Below are 19,149 nucleotides of genomic sequence, written 5' to 3' on the forward strand. Positions count from 1 at the left end.
GCGCCGCGGTCCGCGGCTTTCCTGCGGGAGAACATCTCCCGCAGAAGAGCCGCTCCTCCACGCAGCCGCCGCTTTCCAAAATCGTGCCTGCGGATGTCCGGATGAGCGGATGAATTCATCTGTTTATCAGGGTGGATGCGACACACACGCTCTTCAGGTTTTGGAATGGGCTAATGAAATAGCCATAGCTGCGGGAAGAGTGTGTGTGTGTGTGTGTGTGTGTGTGTGTGTGTGTGTGTGTGTGTGTGTGTGTGTGTGTGCGTTGGTGCATGGAAGTGTGCGTGTGTAAGGAGATGTGTGATAGATGGTGCAGTGTCATACACTCTCTTGCCTTGAGTGCAACCTCCAGCCTCTGTTCGTGTCTTCGTGCTTTTATAACACACACACACATATGCACATACACACGCACACACACACACACACACCTGTGAAATGCAGCAGTGGAGTACTGTGTGGTGGAGTCCATTGTGGCCTGTATGCTGTGGTTGGTGCCGCTCCTTCCCATGGGGCCGCTGCTTTATTGCCGCTCCTCACCTGTTCAAGGTGAGCGCGTTTTATTGGCCGATCATAATTTGTATCGTCGGCCATTTGTCTCCCGCTGTGGTGACGCTAACCGAAGAGGAAGCGGCGGCCATCGCGCTGAACAGGCTTCTTCTAATCGAAGGGAATATTTCATCAGGATCTTTGGCTCGTTTCAGAGCCTCTCCTTCCACCTCGCGTCTTCTAGTCGACGGGCTGAGCCGAAAACCCGGCTCCGACCAACATGTCACTCCTACCCCGACACGGTATCAGAGTATCTGGTATAAAAGCCAGGAACCAAGAACCTGGAAGAGCTGCTGGAACAGAGAACAACTCATCCATCCATCCATTCATTCATTCATTCATTCATTCATTCATTCATTCACCAGGTCCAGGTTCTACCCTGGTCCCGGGTTGTGATCCGGACCAGGGTAGAACCTGCACCGATCCCCCTCTGAGTCGAGCCCGGATTCTCGTAAAATCATAAAACCATCCGTGGTCCAAAGCCTGGTCTTCCACGTGGTCTCTGGTCTCCTGTGTGGGGATGCTGTGAATGCTGAGGGAGGTCAGGTTCCGTCCCACGAAACCCCGCAAAGCGTCAGACTTTGACACTGTCACACATGAAGTGGGATGTGTTTGTCGGCCTCCCTCTCCAGGGCGTGTGTGTCCTCGGCGAGCGTCCTCCTGGGCCGTTGTGCGATCGACACGGGCCTTTTCCTCGGCCTCCTTCCTCCTTCTGGAGCAGACGTGTCCTTCTGCGGACACAAAAGGGGCACGGCTTCGTTCCCGGGACAGAGGATGTCCCGCTTCCTTCCCCGCGGATCCGATGTACGCCTCTTCAGGGGGTCCAGGGATCACCCAGAGGAGCCGCCGGTACAACTGTCTCCATGGCAGGTCCGCTCCACGCCCATCGTAACATCTCAAAAGTAGCTGCCCTGCTTTGAGCTTAGCTTAGCATGGAGCGACCGTTGCCGTTTTTGGTTTCCACAGACCGCAGCATTTCATCCCCCTATTGACGGACTGGAGGGGTGTCTTCTCCCGCCTTTCTTTTGGTAGCTCCGTTATCTTGTCATCTGACGGTGTTTGGTTTTGTCTTCCTTCAAGGATAACTTTGGATCGAGTCTGGCTTTAAAAGGCAGCAGAGGACCGGAAAGGTGAAACGGAACTCTGGCGATTGGTGGGTCAGCGGACCGACATCCAGAATTTATCCCGGAAAAATTCTGCTGCCTTTGGTTCCCTTCCGTTCAGCTGAGGACAAGAGAAATTAGCGTCTCGTGGTCCGAAGCTCGGCCGGCCGCCTCGGCTCCTCTGCTGCCTCTTTAAGGCTCCGGCGACTCTGACGGCTCGCCGCTGCCGCCGGTTGCTAAGTGACCGTATCCACGGAACCTGCTCCCATCGTCATGGTGATGGGCTGAGGGAGAGAGACCCGGAGAGGGAAAGGGGACGGAGATACCAATGCATCCGCTGCTTGCGGCGTGACGTTAGCCTTGAGATAATGATGCCGCTGTGTGTGTGTGTGTGTGTGTGTGTGTGTGTGTGTGTGTGGTGCTGGTGGTGTTGATGAAGGTGGCATGTGGAGTGCACATCCTTCATACCAACGCTGTCCTTCATATTCCAGTCTCCACTGTGTGTCCTGCAGGTTGCGCGCTGGGTCAGTGCTGCAAAAATTTCACCACAGGGTGATATTACAGCGCTCAGATCTTTGGGGTTCAAAGCTTTAAGAACAACTTTATTCATCCCGAAGGAAATTGTTGTTGCTTTGCACTGCTTCCACCTCTCCGACACCTCTTTCTTCCCATTTCAACTTTCATGCGTCCCCGTCAGGTGACCGCACAGCTCTCCAGCGTTCTCCTCAGATCAGTCCTTACCAGATATGAATAACAGCGGGCTCCTTTACGTCTCCTCATCTGGAACTGGAGCGCCTTTGGATCAAGGACACATATTTGGCTTTTCCCTTTGGACCAACGCTTGCAGATCCACCAGCAGATGGACGGGCTCAGACAGCACCTGGCAGCCGGGAAGCGAAGGAAGCTCTATTTGACTTCTGACGGAGAAGAATGGAGAGAACGAGGCCTTCGAAGTAGAAAAGTCCATTTAGATTTGCTTAACTCTTATCTTATTGGATCGTGCTCCTTCCTAGCATGTTCTTGAGAAGTTCTCTGAGGGATCAGATAAGCAGAGCTTGAGGAGAACATCTCGACTTCTTGACAGGACTGGTTTGCTCGCTTCTCCTCAGCTGAACTTTCGCAACAGAGCCCCCTGGGTCCGTCACCGAAGCCTCCTGGCTGCGGGTGGAACCGCGCGGAGGTTCTTAATATCACTCGTGAATTAGCGCTGTTCATTTTGTAGGCCGACCCGTATCTTCGCAGCTCCCGTCGCTGTGATTATATTTAGACGAGGACCGAGCTTTCTGTTGCCGCGCTCGGGGTCGGACCCTCCTCTTCGTACCTTCGGCGCGAAGCCTCTGGTCCAAAGCCGTGGGATTCTATTTATAGGAAGCAGAGAAACACGGATGAAATATTCAGACGTCAGCCGGAGCTCGTTGTTACTGCAGCTCTGATTTATTCCACCTGCCATCTTCACTCCTTCACTTCTTCTCTCAGGGAAAACAACTGAACCAGCAACATCACTTTATAAGTAAATAAGCCTGTCGTCCAAAATCCCCAGGAGTCGGCGGTGCCGTGACCCCAACCCTGTCACCCGCCTCCATCCAATCCAATTTCTTCGTCCTTTGGTTTGATCCGCGCGAAATCCGGTCCTCCTCCTTCCCAGGTTGGGATCGGAGAGCTTTGAGAGCTTCAGTCACCCCGTCCCGAGGTCCGACCCGAGGCCAGTGAGGGGTTGGAGGCGAAAACGCGAGGGTTGCGCCGGACACTTTGAATGTTCATCTCCCCGAGGTTACTCTCCCCTCACTCCATACACTCCTTCTGTCTTCACCGTGTCGTCATGGCAGCTGATGATCACAGCGGAGGCAGCAGGATTCACTCCACTGCAGAACGGAGTGATGAAGGAACCGGACATCTTCTTCTATCTTCTTCCATCTCGGCAGACAGTTTTGTTCCTCGTAGCTTCAAGGGTCTCCAGGCTTCACCTCAGAGTTGGACCGCGCGGACGAGCGAAGACCTCGTTCTTGCGATTCTGGACTCCCAGGCTGTCTTTGCGTCTTCATTGTCAGGCCGTCGTCGGCGGCGCCAGGGAGCCAGGCGACTTATCGCCTCCGGAAGGTGTCCTGCAGACTCGTCTGCGTCTTCATCTGCATTGTTTGGCTCCTCTGCCGGACCTCACGCCTTGATGAGGAGCGAAGCTACAACCTGGCTCCACCGCAGGCCACCGCCGACACATTTAGCAGGCAGACACGTGTGTGTGTGTGTGTGTGTGTGTGTGTGTGTGTTTCACACTCCTCCTGTGTTGTCCAGTTTGACCTGTTACTCGAGTAAACTAGGCATGTTTCAATTCTGCCCTGTGGAACGGGACCTTCTGAAACCCATGACGTCAGGTGACCTTGACCATCAGAAAAAGGTCCAATCAGAGCAGGGCCTCGTGAAGGAAGTGTGTGGGCCGGGTTAGACCCTCCGCTGGGCGTTGGGCCCCGAGGTGATAGAGATGCAGGACGCCTTCCACAGCTGAGAAGAAAGCTGGTAGTCGCTCGGTCCAGATGCGGGAGTGTTGCCCTGGAGATGGAGGAGGAGGGACGCTCGCCTCCGACCCGGCGCTGGTCTTCCCTCCCGTCGCCTCCGTCCCCGGCTCTCCCTCGGGACGCGAGGCGGGGAGGAGACGGAGGACGCCGGGGCTTTGTGAATGAGAGCGGCTCCTCCTGCTCCTGCGCACGGAGGCGAGGCCTGGAGACGCAGATCCAACATCAGTTGCACCGAGCACGGCAGAGCTCCTTCATTCAATCTCAGTTATATTACGTCCTGTGGTTTGAAGGGAATCTCCTTGAATTCGCGGTGACAAACTGAATCTGATGCCGTTCCTCCAGAGGTCCTTGGTGGATTAATGCTCGAGACAGGGAAGTGGATGAAGGTCCTGGATGGACCTCCTGGACGGACCTGCCGCCTGGCTGACAGAGTTGACACCTGACACTCTTCAAACATTTTGCTTCTGGGATTCCTGTGACGGCCATTTCAGGTGAAAGGTGGAGAGGAAGAGCCCTACATGCCGGAGAAGGTTTTGTGACGCTCTGTTGGATTGTAGCTGACCTGTGGAGGTGAGGGAGGCTCGGCTGACCGAGGCGTTCCCGACAGGAGGAAGTCCGGCTGGTTCAAACGTAAGACGTCTCGTGGGACTTTTCTTCGAGCTGACGACGGTTGAATGATTTCCAGAAAGGCACCGGGGGAGCAGAGGTCAGCGGGAGGTCCCTGCTTTGGATCCCCACAGGGGACCTCCTGTGTGGAGCCTCCACGTTCTCCGGGTTCCTCTGGGCCAACCACAGCTGGGATAGGCTCCGCCCCCTACGGATGTCAAACACGGCGCTCGCTGGTGTTTGATTGTGGATTTATTGACCTTTTCTGATCATACGACGTCCCTCAGCTGAAGATGAAGTTGTGCCTATTGGTCAGATGATGTCGAGAAATCTCTTTATCTATAGATATACCGCAGATACCTATCACAGTGACGTATTTGTCGCCGAAACCTTCTTAGACGGCTCATCACGTCCGGACCGCGCTCGGCCACGACGAGCCGCCTGCAAACTGGAACACCTGTAACACCCGTGGGCCAGAGTGAAGGCAATATGCCGTGTTGCTGAGCGTCAGCAGGGAACGTCATCTTACATGTGGGATGGTCCTTTCAGACCGCATCCTTTTATCTTTCTTTACATATCAGTCCCTCCCCTCCACACACACACACACACACACACACACATATATACACACACACACACACACGCCTTGGCTCTCCTGGGCATCCATGTGTGGGGAATAGTAATGGACGCTCCACCACACGTGACTGAGGGGATGCCGCACTCCTTTCATGTGTGTGTGAGTTCACATCCACGCATGTCTCTGGTGCTGCATGTGACTATGAAGAGTGTGTGTGTGTGTGTGTGTGTGTGTGAGAGAGCGAGAGGGAGAAGATTGCTGACCGTGAATCTTCTCGGCACGCTGCTGGTCTGAAACCCTTTCTAACTCGATCTCCTCTGTGATCTGCACATGTGTTTATCTCTGCAGCTCGTTGCTTACATGTATTATCAGCTCTTCCTCACAAGCTTCCTCCTCCTCCTGCTCCTTTTCCTCCTCCTCTCTGGGCGAAGTGTGCCACATCCATGCATGATGTAGGCCAGGTCCCGCAGGTCTTCAGGGCTCTGTAGGTGAAGCAGCAGTAGCATGCAGTCAGCAGTGTTTCCATTCTGCACGTGCACAGATGGCGAGCGCCCGCGTTTCTCCGAGCATGAAGGGATCCGCTGCGGCGATCTTCGTCGCTTTCGGGGAAGTTTCGGGGGCGGCGAGTTGGGAAGCAGAAGCAAGTCGGTGTGTGTTATTCAGACCAGAGGGGTCTGCGGGTGTGAGTTCCGGGATGTTTGCCGGGATGTAGATGTTGGAAGGAGCAGGTAGAGGATGAAGACGGGCGAGTGGAGGAGATACCGCAGCGGACCGAGAACCGCGGGTTTTTCGACGAGCGTTAAGAAAGACGTTCCGTCGATGGAGATCGGAGAACTCTAAGAGAAGCATCAGACCTGGAAGCCGCAGGTGGACCCGGGAGGCTGAAGCACACACGCGGCGCTCAACGGAGGTTCTTCCTCCGTCACATGAACACGTCGGAGGCACTTCCTGCTCTAATTCTAACGACACACGAGATCTTCGAGTCGTCCCGAGGTCCCGGCATTTGTCACCTGCGTGCAGACCTTCTCCGTCGTCTCTCTTGATTATTCGCTGGAGTCCCTATTCAAGCAGTTTCCTGAGCATCTGGGGAAGTTGTCTGAAGCTCCGGATCCTGTTTGAGATCCTTTTCTGAAGGATTCTCAGTAAAGTCCCGTCTGGAGTGTTTCTGTGGAGGCTTTGCTGATTCCACGCGGAGATGCGATCAGGGTGGCTTCTGTTCCTCCACAGTGAGACCCTGCTGCTGCTTTTGGTGGGACCGATCTTCTTCCTACCAGTAAATTTGCTCCTTACCGAGGTGAACGCTGGGAGCAGGACAGTCACCGGGTTCTGGCCACACTTGTTGTTGTGTGTCTGTAAAGATGGCTGGTTGCTCGGGTTCTCTGCGTCTTCAGCCATGTTTTTGACTTTCCCGCTTTGCTTCTCCTGAGAGGGTGACACTCCAGCTCAGGGCTGAGCACTGCTGAACAAAACGCTTTCGAGATCTACAGGACTGTCTCAGAAAATTAGAATATTGTGATGAAGTTCTTTATCTTCTGTAATCCAATAAAAAAAAAAAAAAAACTTTTTCATGATATTCTGATATTTTGAGATAGGATTTTTGTGTTTTCTTAAGATGTAAAGCGTAATCAGCAGTATTAAAATAATAGAAGGCTTTCAGTTGATTTGTAATGGATCCAGAATGTATGGCATTTTTGTTTTTGTAATTGCATTACAGAGGATAAAGAACTTTATCACGCTATTCTAATTTTCGGAGACAGTCCCGTACATTTACATATCTTGGTGTTTAGCCTGCGCAAGGATTTCACCGAACTTCCCACTGCGATCTGTGTTTTCCATCATCGTACTTCATGATTTTCATACAGCCTCTTCTTCATTTTATTTTACTTAACTTAATAGTGTTGTGCATTTTCCAATGAAGACCATTGTTGATATGATCGGTTTGGCTGTCTCAGTTCCCGTTGGGACGAAGCTGTTCACACAGGCTTTGCGGTTTTTCTCATCGTGCCAAGTTGGTGCCTGCATGGGTTCTCCTGAGGTTCTCCTGAGGTTCTCCTGCTTCTCCAGAGTCCTAAAGTGATCAGGGAGAGATGATGGACTGTTGGATGACGATTGAAACTTATGGACTTCACAAAAAGACATCCCAGCAACATTCTACTTGTGATCACACACACACACACACACACACACACACGAGAGTGGTAGAAGGTGACGAAGAGGCCGAGGAGGTCATCTCCGCGGTTCCCCCCGACCTGAGGGACGGGTTGAGCGCTGAACGTTGCGTACAGGCTTGTCAAAACGCTGCTCTCAGCCAGGGCTTTTTAATTAGTGTTTTATGGTCATTTGGGGTAATTGAGTCCCTGGTTGCCATGGCGACAGCTCAGTGTGCAATTTCCATGGACTGTTAAGAAAAGCTTCAGGGATAAAACTTACAAAAAGCTGTTTATGCAAATGGGAGCCGTCATGCAGCGCCGGGGAAACGGCGGTTAGCCTGCAGAGATGCTGGAGGGATGGGGGGGGGGGGGTGACCTTGTGACCCAAAACATCCAGGGGCTTCATTTAAGAGCCCAAACCGTCCAAATGTGCAAATGAGAGGATAACCGGCGTTTTCTTATCCACGAGAAGGCAGGTACGGTGAAATTCAAAGCGTGTGCTCTGTGAGTCGGAAGAGGAGGCAGGAAGGGGAAAGAGGAAGACGAGGCCGAGGAGTGACAGAGGCATCAGCGGCAGGTGATGGATAGAGTGAACGCATGAATAGATCGGAGGAGCGTCATGCACCGCCGCCGCCCGGCAGCCGGCAGCCGGCAGCGGAGAGGACAGATTGACTCAGAGCGTCAGAGACCCGCAGAGGCAGGGAAGATGGAGAGGCCGCTCTACATCCCAGCAGCCCTCACAGTGGGTACAGAGAGCTCTTTTCAGGTGAAGGTGAACCTTCGTCCCGCGATCGGGACTCCGTCGCACGCAGAACCTTGTCTTGCGGGTCTGGACCGTCGGATGGCGCTGGGCGACGTCTCTGCGGACTTCGGTCTCAGACGGCGGATGTCAGACTTCCTGTCTGATGGTGTGTCGGCGAGAAGGTGGTCTTCTCCAACTTCAGGTCTCATTCCTTGAAGACAGACGGTGCTGTTTTTTTAAAAAGCTGAAGCAAATTAACCTCGATTTTTGGTGGGACGGCCGCCCTCCTCTCCCTTCTGTCTATGAATAGAGCAGAGCTTCTAGGTCAGCAGTGTGTGTGTGTGTGTGTGTGTGTGAGAGAGACGTCCCATAGGCAAGGTGACCTTAAAGTAAATAAACAGGATTAACAGCAGACACATGGGCTCGGTCAGCTCTGGTCCTTCCCTGAAGGCTCTCAGGAGGCCACCCTCTGTCACTGCTCCTCACATGAAGGACCGTACGCATGAAGACGAGACGATCAGACCCGGGTGAGATGTGGATGGGTTCGCCGACAGCTTTGAGAAGAAGTGTGGAGGTTTTTGGTTCCAGGTTCAGAGGTCAGTCCAGCATCTTTGTCTTATGAAGGGATCGGTATCTGAGGCTCGCGGGCATGAAGGACCTCATCCTGGGCTTTCAGAAGACCATGACTGATAATGTTTTTCCAATGAGCCACACCGACGTCCATGAGATACCTCCATCCCGTTGGAAGCTGAAGAGTCTTCGGTGTCGTAAACTCGGTTTGCAGCTCGGGTTCGGATTGTCCTGGAACCAACCAATTCTTCAAGATCCAAGCACAACCGTCAAACTGGATCTTCCCGGTGAAAGAGCTGAGTTCCACCTTGGCGTCGGATCTCGATGTGAAGTCGCATTTTCACACTTAAAGATGAACTCAGGTCGGATCTTCACGTGAGCAAACGAACCCTAGCCGGTGGAGGTTCTTCACCACCTGTAGATTCATCACCATTTGACATGAGAAGATGCCTAGAAGCCCATAGAGAGGGAGGAACGTTAGCCTTCTCTCACGCTCAGCAGGGAGGAGGAGGAGGAGGAACCAGAAAAAAAGTTTTGTGAGGGGAGCTTTGAGGTGGAGCGAGAGAACGAAGAAAAAGAAGATGTCTCGGGCAGAACTGGGCCACCGAGCGCAACCCTGGAAGAACGGAGAGGAGGAGGAGGAGGAGAAGACTGGCCTGGAAACAGGATGGGGGGGGGGAGTGATGCGTTTCAGGTCGGGTGAAAATTTGATGTGGCACCAGAGCAAAGGAGGACATGTAGAACCTCCATCTTCATGGTGCATGGAGGTCAACCGAGCAGCAACCAGTGCAACAACCAGAGCTCTGAAGACACACTCTGAACTTACTGTTCCTCACCTTCACACACTTTCTGCTCAAAGGCTCCTTCGCTGAGGGTCCATCAAGGTCCAGAGGCCACTAGTGGAGAAGATGGCACCTCTTGCCTCAGTATTTTTGATACTTTTTGTGTGTGTCCATGTGTGTGTGTGTGTCAGAGCTCCAGAGGGAGGTTGAGTCCCCTGTACTTTCACCCATTCTGTGGAAGTCCCTGCATTCATCGCTGCGTCTTTCAAACCTTCTGCGGGAGTCCCGATCGGGTATGCTCCGGACCTTCAGCCGCTCCGGGTCAGCTTGTGCGAGTTCAAACCACAGAATTCCGAAGCTGAATTTGAAGTTTTGTGTCTTGAAGACGCCGAGGTCGGGTTGGTGTTGAAGGGCTTTGGACCTTGGAGTCTTCTGACTCTCCTGCCAGGCCTGGAGCTGAGGAAAGAGCGCGTTCCTTATTATCTCCTCGGAGCGCCGCTGGAGCCGCGACGACAGGAGGAGCGTGGATGCCGATGTTTGATTCGGGTCGCCAGGTCTTTCCTCGTCTTCAGCTCCTGGTACTAAAGATGTTCCTCGGCCGAGTTTGGGAATGTAGAGAAAACATGAAAAACAGTCAGACCCAGTGGAGGGAAGGCCTCTTCATGGACATCACCTCACCTGGACATCCTCTCCCATAGAGGTCCTTCAGAGGAAAGGAAAGGAACATATTTTAGATTTGATCTCATGTAGATCAGGAGCTGGCGTGAGGGTGTGAGATGTGGAGGTGTTTGAATGATCCTTTACCGATAATCAATACTTCCCGATTAGAGGGATGTGATTCAGGTGCAGGTGAAGCGGGAGCTTCTCCTCGCGGCTTCTCAAATCACGGCTGCTCGCTGCTCATTCGCTCAACATAGAGGAGCCAGGACAGGATGTTCCTGGCTGCCGCTTCGCTAACTGCCTCCCACACACACACACACACACACACACACACACACACACACACACACGCATGCACACGCATACACACACACGCACGCACGCTGACGTTCTGGCCAAAAGCTTGAGCCTGACATTGCAGGAGTGCTGGCACATGAGGACAGACTCTCCCCCATCACTGTCGCAGGCAATGATTGGCCGCGGTCGCTGTGATGTCATGCAGGTATGCTCCCCGCTCCTCCCGCGTCCCCTGCTTTGTGATTGGCTATCCTGTGAAGGAGCACCTGTGGAAATGAGTGTAACGGCGTCGATTGTTTCCCCGCCTCTGTCAAAGGAGAGGTAGACTTGGGCTGTGTGTGTGCGTGTGTGTGTGTGTGTGTGTGTGTGTGTGTGTGTGTGTGTGTGTGTGTGTTCTCCAGCTGCTGGACGGTCTGCCTTTGTATGAAGCCGGGCTGAATGTGGAGCGGCCGCCCACTGAGCGCCCTGCTCCGCTTCATGACAGAGCCGACGAGTAAAAATACACCCCGGCTCCTGGGAGACGGTCTCTATGGCAGCGGTTACTATGGTGATGCCCGTGCCTGCACGTGAAGTGACGGCTGCCACGGGACCCTGGGGGATACACCCTCCGGGGCTATGTGTGTGTGAGCGCGTGCACAAACATGTCAACACACACATACACACACACATCAGGTGAAGGGAGAAAAGGGGCTACTTGAGGTGAAATGCTGGAGGAGCAATGACACCGTGTGTGTGTTTTTGTGTATGTCTTTGTGTGTATGTGTGTGTGTGTGTGTGTGTGTGTGTGTGTGTGTGTGTGTGTGTGTGTGTGTGTGCGCACAGAGTTCTTCTAAGTTCTAATCATTGTGTTGAAGCGTGTGTGTGTGTGTGTGTGTGTGTGTGTGTAATGCTGCTCTGCAGAGTCAGTCTGCTCTGTCATACTGTTTCCATAGCAGCAGCAGCCGGAGCCATCACGGCCAATGGAGCTGACATCCCAGCGTCACCCCATTGGTGCCGGCACTCTCCTGTTATCAGCCCACGCATTTTTAGCCCCACGTCCTCACCCACCTCACCCACCTCACCCCCGTCAGCTCCTGCAGGCTCCCACAGGCTCCCGTAGACTCCATCAGGCTCCTTCGGCTCGGGCCAGGACCTGATGGACCTGATGGACCTGATGGACCTGATGGACCTGATGGACCCCGGTGTCCCCACCCGAGTTCATCCACACAGGGTTGGACCCGCTTAGAAAAGATAGATGGATAGATGAATAAATGGATGGATGGATGGATAGATAGATAGATAGATAGATAGATAGATAGATAGATAGATAGATAGATAGATAGATAGATAGATAGATAGATAGATAGATAGATAGATAGATAGATAGATGAATGGTTTGATGGATGATAGATGGATGGAGATGGATAGATCAATAGATGGCTGTATGGATGGATTAATGAATCAGGATGGATGGATAGATATATGGATAGATGGATTGATGGATTGATGCATAGATATATGGACAGATGGATGGATGGATGGATTGATAGATGGATGGATGGATGATATATGGATAGATGGATTGATGGATGGATGGATGGATCGATGGATGGATTGATAGATGGATGTATGGATGATAGATGGCTGGATACATATATGGATAGATGGATGGATGGATGGATGGATGGATGGATGGATGGATGGATGGACGGATGGATGATAGATGGATGGATACATATATGGATAGATGGATTGATGGATGGATGGATGATAGATGGATAAGTTCCCAGATCTTTGTTAAATTATAATATCACATAAAAAGAATGTTTGTGACAAGAACCAGTGGTTCTCCTTTTGATAACAAACCATCTGGAGTCGGTGTCACACCTTTTGAAGACGTTCTCAGTGTGTTCATTGATTTCAGAGATTGAAGTCATGATCTCGTGATCTTCTTTGAGGTAAAGAAGAACACACACACACACATACACACCCACACACACATTTGCTGTCTCTGCCCGACACCGAAAACAGCAAGTTATTTTTAGTGCTCTGTGATTTGCATATTTAAGCTGTTCGGTCAATACACTCCATAATCGAGCCTGCTGCGGAGTATATGGGCGCTTGTGTACGTGTGCTTGTGTGTGTGTGTGCGTGTGAGTGCGCAATCTTGTGTGTGTGTGTGTGTGTATGCGTGTGAGTGCGCAATCTTGTGTGTGTGTGTCCTGCAAGTGAAGCGGGGTCACTAACCAGCTGAGTTTATGAAGTCGTTCTTGAGTAGTGATTTTCCTATTTTCAGATTTACAGTTTCTTGATTGAGGTGAGGAGGGAGCAGTGTGTGTGTGTGTGTGTGTGTGTGTGTGTGTGTGTGCCTCTCCTCCCCTCTCCTCCTGTCCTGCTCAGATGTCTTCTCAGATGTGTGCTCAGATGTCTGGTGCAAACAGGCCCAGATCGGCGCTGAAAATGACATTGCGTAAGAGTTTGATGGCGGAAGCTCACGACCGCCATGATGCCGGCGTCTCTTTAACTCCAAGAGGACTTCACGGAGCAGGTCTAGACATTTGAGCGTCCACTAACATCTCTCTCTTCTTCTGGTCTCCACAGTGCAGTGTCTGGAAATGACCACGAAGCGGAAGCTGATTGGCCGGCTGGTGCCGTGCCGTTGTTTCCGAGGGGAGGAGGAAGTGATCTCGGTGTTGGACTACTCTCACTGCAGCCTGCAGCAGGTCCCCAAGGAGATCTTCAGCTTCGAGAGAACTCTGGAGGAGCTCTACCTGGATGCCAACCAGATCGAGGAGCTACCCAAGGTACCCGGAAACACACTTCTTTGCGCTAGAACCCTCTCGCCCTTCACTGTGGGAGCCCCCCGCTCGGATTCCCACGGCGTGGGGTTTCTCCGGGAGGTCCTTCAGAGAGCCTGCGTTGTCCAGACATATGGATGAGAGGATGAAGGGTTGTGTGTCTGTGTGATGTGTGAATGGTCGCGTGTCTCCACACGTCCTATGATGGAGCGGTCCAATGACAGCTGGAATAGGCTCCGCCCCCTGTGGCCTCGCTGCAGGATTAGAAGTATCCATGAATGCATGACACGCAAACAGCGAAAGCGTGGAGCAGTCTCAACTCAAGCAAGCGGCTCTACCGGCTGACAGGAAAACCCCGACGTGAAACATCTGACTCCCCGAGTGCTGGAGGGACGTCTGCCGCCGGACGTCCGAGGAGGCGATCAAAAACCACCAAACGGAAACCTCCATGAGACACGATGTTCATTTCCACCGGTGGGTTGGACACGAAGGTCTTGAGAGCGTCAGAGGTTTTCCCAAAACACAATGGAACCGCTGGTAGTGCCGATTGGCCGGGGTGAGGTTTGTGTTCACGAAGCAGTCGCGACCTGCATCCGGTCCGAGGTCAGTGTCTGAGGACGCGAGTCCTCCCGGATGCCCGCAGGGACAATCCTTTGAGGCGCAGATGGACTTGTCCATGCAGGAGGACACATGCAGAGACCGGACCTTCTGCGCGTCGCCTTTCCGGTGTATTCTCAGAACCGCACCTGAACAGGTCGTGACTCCGACCTCCTCTTGGTCCCGACATCAGCAAAAGAGCCTAAAACGAATCAAAAGCAAAGCTGAGTAGACATCTTGGGAGGTTAAGGTGCCAGTTTGCGTCAAGGACTAAATATGGAGACCAAATGAGTTCATCTGTGACAGAAAGGCCCCGACCTACCTGGGTGGCGGTTGGAGGAGCTCTTCGTCTGAGAGCGCTCATTCATCCATCCGCATCCGGGCCTGCTAACATCCAGCAACTCCTCCTGAGGTTTCCGGCTGCAGCCACTGAGGATTTTTTTGCAAGATTATCCCATCATGAAGCATTCCTGGATGACTTCCTGGTTCATCTACTCAACTCCCAGCAGAGCCTTTTCCAGAGGCTTCTGCTTGAGACCGGTTGGCCGCCACCAAGAGGCAGCTCCTTCCTTCCCTGGATCTGTGAAGGCTTGTTTGGAGCAGCTCCTTTCACGTCTGACCGCGACCTCACTTCCTTATCTTCCCCCCTCCGGGTGGAGCGACGGCTCACGCCCGCTGTTTTTTTCAGTCTCCTGCCGTGGTCGTTACCCTTTTAGGTCTGAGATGGGCGGAAGGAAGCCAGAACTTATCTTCTGACTCCTACCTCCTCCTCAATCCGCCGACACCAAGGGTTCTTCAGTTGAAGGACCGCTTTCTCTGATAGGGAGAGAACGAGGGCGGCTTCCTAAATGTCTGAAGCTACAGGAAGACGTGAAGACCGCTGAGACGCGGCCAGAGGTGTGTCAAGGTGTTCTCGCCCCAGTCGGAGGAGTCGGCGCTCGGCTCCAGGATGTCGGATTGGTGCCGGTAGACATCTCCATCAGGGAGCCGTGGACGCGTTTCATCCCGAGTTGAGCCAGTGATCAGTCCAGGGGGACGTTGACTTCCAGTAAACATCAGGGTTGCTCCGCAGGAAGGCGTCCCGGCCCGTCAGACCCCGTAGGAATGCCTCCGCTCCCGGAGGAAAAAAACAAGACGGGCATCCTTCCAGCATTCGGGGGACAGAGAAGATATCGACGTCCTGTCCTGCTGTCCTGGTTTGAATGACTGAGATGTTGAGCTGAAGCTCTAAATATAGCCTGCATGAATGAAGACGGCTAACTGGGTCTGTCTGCTTAGCATTAAGAGCCTTTGAGTGATTGGCATTTCTATACACGGACTCTGTGCGTGCCTCTGTGTGTGTGTGTGTGTGTGTGTGTGTGTGTGTGTGTGTGTGTGTGTGTGTGTGTGTGTGTGTGTGAGAGAGAGACTTGGCCTGTTTGCTGAAGGCACTCTTGCACGTCCACGTTTCTCCTTCAGTTTATTCCTGAAGAAAACGCCTGATCATCATCAGCCATCAGAAAGACTTTAGGTGATGAACATCCCGTAATATGTGATTCAGGTGAATCCATTTAGAAAGGTGACTAACTCGGGATCACAAATGATTTAAAGACTTTATTGAGCGTCATTCAGCAAAGTCACGAGTGACCCCAAGGTTTTTATGGCCGGCTGTGCCAAGACACGCGCAGAAAGCAGGTGACGGACAAAAGCAGGAAGTAAAACAGAATCGAAAAGCTAATCATAGTTAGCTTTGATGGGCGGGAGTTCGTATTCAAGACGTGACTGAGAGTGGTAGCAAGACAACGGGCCGAAGAAGAAGCTCTGAAAGCGGCGCTGGTTTCCCGCCGTGCGTCCAGGCGGGCGGGACGCACGGACAAAGCAGCGAGAAGCGTGACATTTCCATGTACAGACGTCGTTGGAAATAAGTAGCGCTCCACCAGCCCGTGAAGCCCCTCCTCACAGAACGGGCAGATCTTCATGGATCATTTTCTCTCCTCTGGGTTTAGCTGGTTACACAAATCCTGAATGCGGATGCTCACCGGACGCTAACGTAGCGGGCCTGTCGCTAATCCAGGTATTTCGCGTGCGGGAGAAGATTTGAATGCTTCCGTGTTGCTCTGGTTAAAGTCGCGATTATTTTTTTCCACTCACGGCCGTCTCACTCTGCTTTTGCTTCTCCGGCTTCCTGGCCGAGGCCGAGGGGAAAACCTACTCTGCCGTCCACGATCGGCGCTGTTTGGGTCTCGGGTTCTTCGTTCTTCGCTGCGGCCGCTCCGGGTGTTTTGTATTCCGAGCTATTCCGCTTTCGCTGATTTGCGTTGCTACGCTATATCGGGCTGATTTCCGGTGATGTTTGTGCGTCCGCTCCGCTGCGTGTTTGGTCCTCAGGGGCCTCCGTATGGGGGAGATCCATTCTGCATTATTCAAAGAGGAAAGCGACGCTTTTCCCCAACATTAGACCGCGGACGCCTCCAGCGCCTCCGCGTCCCATAAACCTCTGCGTCATCCTGTCAAATACCACCAACCCTGCTCTGTGTTTCCGTAGCAACTCTTCAGCTGCCAGGCCCTGAAGAAGCTGAGCATGCCCGACAACGACCTGTCCAACCTGCCCACCACCATCGCCAGCCTGGTCAACCTCAAGGAGCTGGACATTAGCAAAAATGGTATCACACACACACACACACACACACACACACAGCTTTATGATTCACATTAGCGAGGTTGCTAATTTCTGTGCATGCAGTTTTATCTGTGGTTTGTGGAGATGAAGAAGATAAGGGAGGGAAGAAATTAGGACAGCGCTGAGTTTTCCTGCAATCCTAAAACACACAAACGCATCAGAAACATCCCATAATCAGTCACTTCCAGTGCACGTCATTTAGTCCCAGTGGGAAGCAGATGCTTCACAGTGCCTCTTCTCTTCTCTTCTCTTCTCTTCTCTTCTCTTCTCTTCTCTTCTCTTCTCTTCTCTTCTCTTCTCTTCTCTTCTCTTCTCTTCTCTTCTCTTCTCTCCTCCTCTCCAGGTATCCAGGAGTTTCCAGACAATATAAAGTGCTGCAAAGGCCTGTCTGTGGTGGAGGCCAGCGTCAACCCCATCACCAAGTAAGACCCTGCAGACAATCTGGAGCTCCTCTCTGAATCTTCATCTCCTGATCAGTGACTTTAAATGAAACTAGTATGGAGACATTTAGTTTGCGGTGTCTGTTTCCCTCCCTTGAGGGATGTTACTGTAGATGTTGCTTTGTTTTTACTTCAACACATCCACTTTCGCTCTCACAACTAGATGTTCTGCTTGTAAAACTACACCCAGTGTCTGTGTGTGTGTGTGTGTGTGCGCGCATACGTGCATATGATGAGTCATCTTCATCTTCAGGCACGAAGAGTCGCAGGATGTTTCCAGTTGTCATGGGAACATGGTGCAAGTTAAACTCCGCTGAGACCCTCTGAGGACACGAACACACACACACATACACACATACACGTAAACACACACGCACACACAAATACATACGGACATATTTATGAAAATGGCGTCGTTGTGTAAAGGTTGATAAAGTTGTGTTTGTGAAGCATTCTGTCCTCCAGTGTGTCAGGATGGGATCCAGATGATTTTGAGTTGAAAAAAAAAATTAGTTTGGAACTGATTTTGAAAATCCTTGTTATATTTCTTCATATTACTGTGTCATTAGTTTGGAAGATAAATTTCATGGGTCACCCGTCGGTCGGGTCGGGAACCGATGGCTTCCGGGTCATTGTTAAGATGAAGAAATCATTTTTATCAGATAGCCAACTTGTTTATCCGCTTCAACCCTTATAACGGAAAAGATGACGAAAAGATTAAAAAAAAAGGGGAAGATGACTGTGCACTCCGTGCTGCATGGACAAGAGGATTTTGCATTTGGATCTGCGGTATGTCTAATATGCAATGATAAAATTGCATTGAGAAACGGTCAAATATGAAGTGGCACTTCCAACAACGCCGTGCAGCACCAGAGATTGCATTAAAGACATATTAATTTATTATGCGTTAAAAATACAATATGGCTCTTAATTAAGTATATTTAGAAATATTTGGGTTTTATGGCTCTCCCAGTCAAAAAGGTTCCTGACCCCTGCTGTCCCTGATCTGAGGTGGGCTCAAAGATCGGGACCTACAGTATGTGGACTTTCCAAACCAATCCAGATGTAACCTGAAATGGTTTGGAGACCCGACTGTCTCCCTGGACCTCCCTGCTTCAGAATAGTCGGTTGTATCTGACCCTCATCCTGGTCCTAGCCTCTCCTCCTCCTTCTCCTTCCGCTCTCTCCAGACTCCCAGATGGTTTCACGCAGCTCCTGAATCTGACGCAGCTCTTCTTGAACGATGCCTTCCTGGAGTACCTGCCCGCTAACTTTGGCAGGTAAAGGATTTCATTCGGCCTATCTGATCATAGGACCTTCACAACCCTCCTCCTCGCCGTCTGTCCATGGTTCTCTGCTGTGGGTACACCCTGACCTCTGACCCCCGTGTGTGCCCACTCCACTGCTGGCTCTGGATGGATGAACGTCCCAGAACCTGCAGAGGTTTTGTGGAGCTCAGAGATCCTCACTGGGAATCCTCGAAAAACCTGCTGTGCCGGACGGAGCTGGTTCTCCAGGAACCCTTTCCGCTCACACTGACCAGCGCAGGGAGCTGAAGTTTCAGCTGTTCTGAATATCATTCATCAACTCCAGCTTTATTCTCAGTTGCTTCCCGTGGCGTCAGCAGGAAACAGGAAGGGAATGAATGAACACTCTGCCTCTCTGTGTCCCAGGCTCTCCAAGCTACGGATCCTGGAGCTGCGAGAGAACCACCTGAAAACCATGCCAAAGTAAGACTTCGCTTTCCAACATGCGCGCCCACAGACGCTTCCTGGTAGCCGCTTGTTCGGCGTCCACGGAAATCTGGATTTAAATCTAGCGCATCTTCATCCCTTCTTCTGACGGACACAGTTAAGACGTGTGGTCGAGCGTAGCCTCCTGTTGGCGTAGCTTCCAGTTAGCATAGCCTCCCGCCTCGGGTGAGACGATCCGCGCGGAACGATGACGAAGGTTCTCATCTTCCTGTTATTTGGTCCAAATATCAAACCACAGGAGGCTAAAATCCCCCCAAAACAGCTGATTCTTCCTGGGAAACGAGCGCTGACCTCTGATTGGTTAGCTTCGCGGCATGTAGCGTGCACCTGCAAGGTGACCCAGCACACCTGGCGATGCAGGGATTGGAAACAGCGTGCAATT

At 52.1% G+C, this 19,149-nt stretch overlaps 1 protein-coding gene across 13 annotated transcripts in view; it reads left to right on the forward strand.

Annotated features, from left to right (window-relative positions):
- lrrc7 (leucine rich repeat containing 7) overlaps positions 1-19,149 on the forward strand; it is a 68,049-nt gene that overhangs the window by 23,633 nt on the left and 25,267 nt on the right. For all 13 annotated transcript variants that reach the window (XM_086162060.1, XM_086162059.1, XM_086162057.1 and 10 more), the window contains 5 exons: positions 13,121-13,323; positions 16,439-16,556; positions 16,917-16,995; positions 18,204-18,293; positions 18,687-18,743. In XM_086162060.1, the coding sequence (XP_086018186.1) occupies positions 13,135-13,323; positions 16,439-16,556; positions 16,917-16,995; positions 18,204-18,293; positions 18,687-18,743 (533 nt within the window). In that variant the 5' untranslated portion in view covers positions 13,121-13,134. The remainder of the gene's footprint in view (positions 1-13,120; positions 13,324-16,438; positions 16,557-16,916; positions 16,996-18,203; positions 18,294-18,686; positions 18,744-19,149) is intronic.

This window comes from Fistularia commersonii, chromosome 16 (assembly GCF_037954325.1).
Source record: "Fistularia commersonii isolate RoL2024-O1a breed Wild chromosome 16, RoL_Fcom_v1.0, whole genome shotgun sequence".
NCBI lineage: Eukaryota > Metazoa > Chordata > Actinopteri > Syngnathiformes > Fistulariidae > Fistularia > Fistularia commersonii.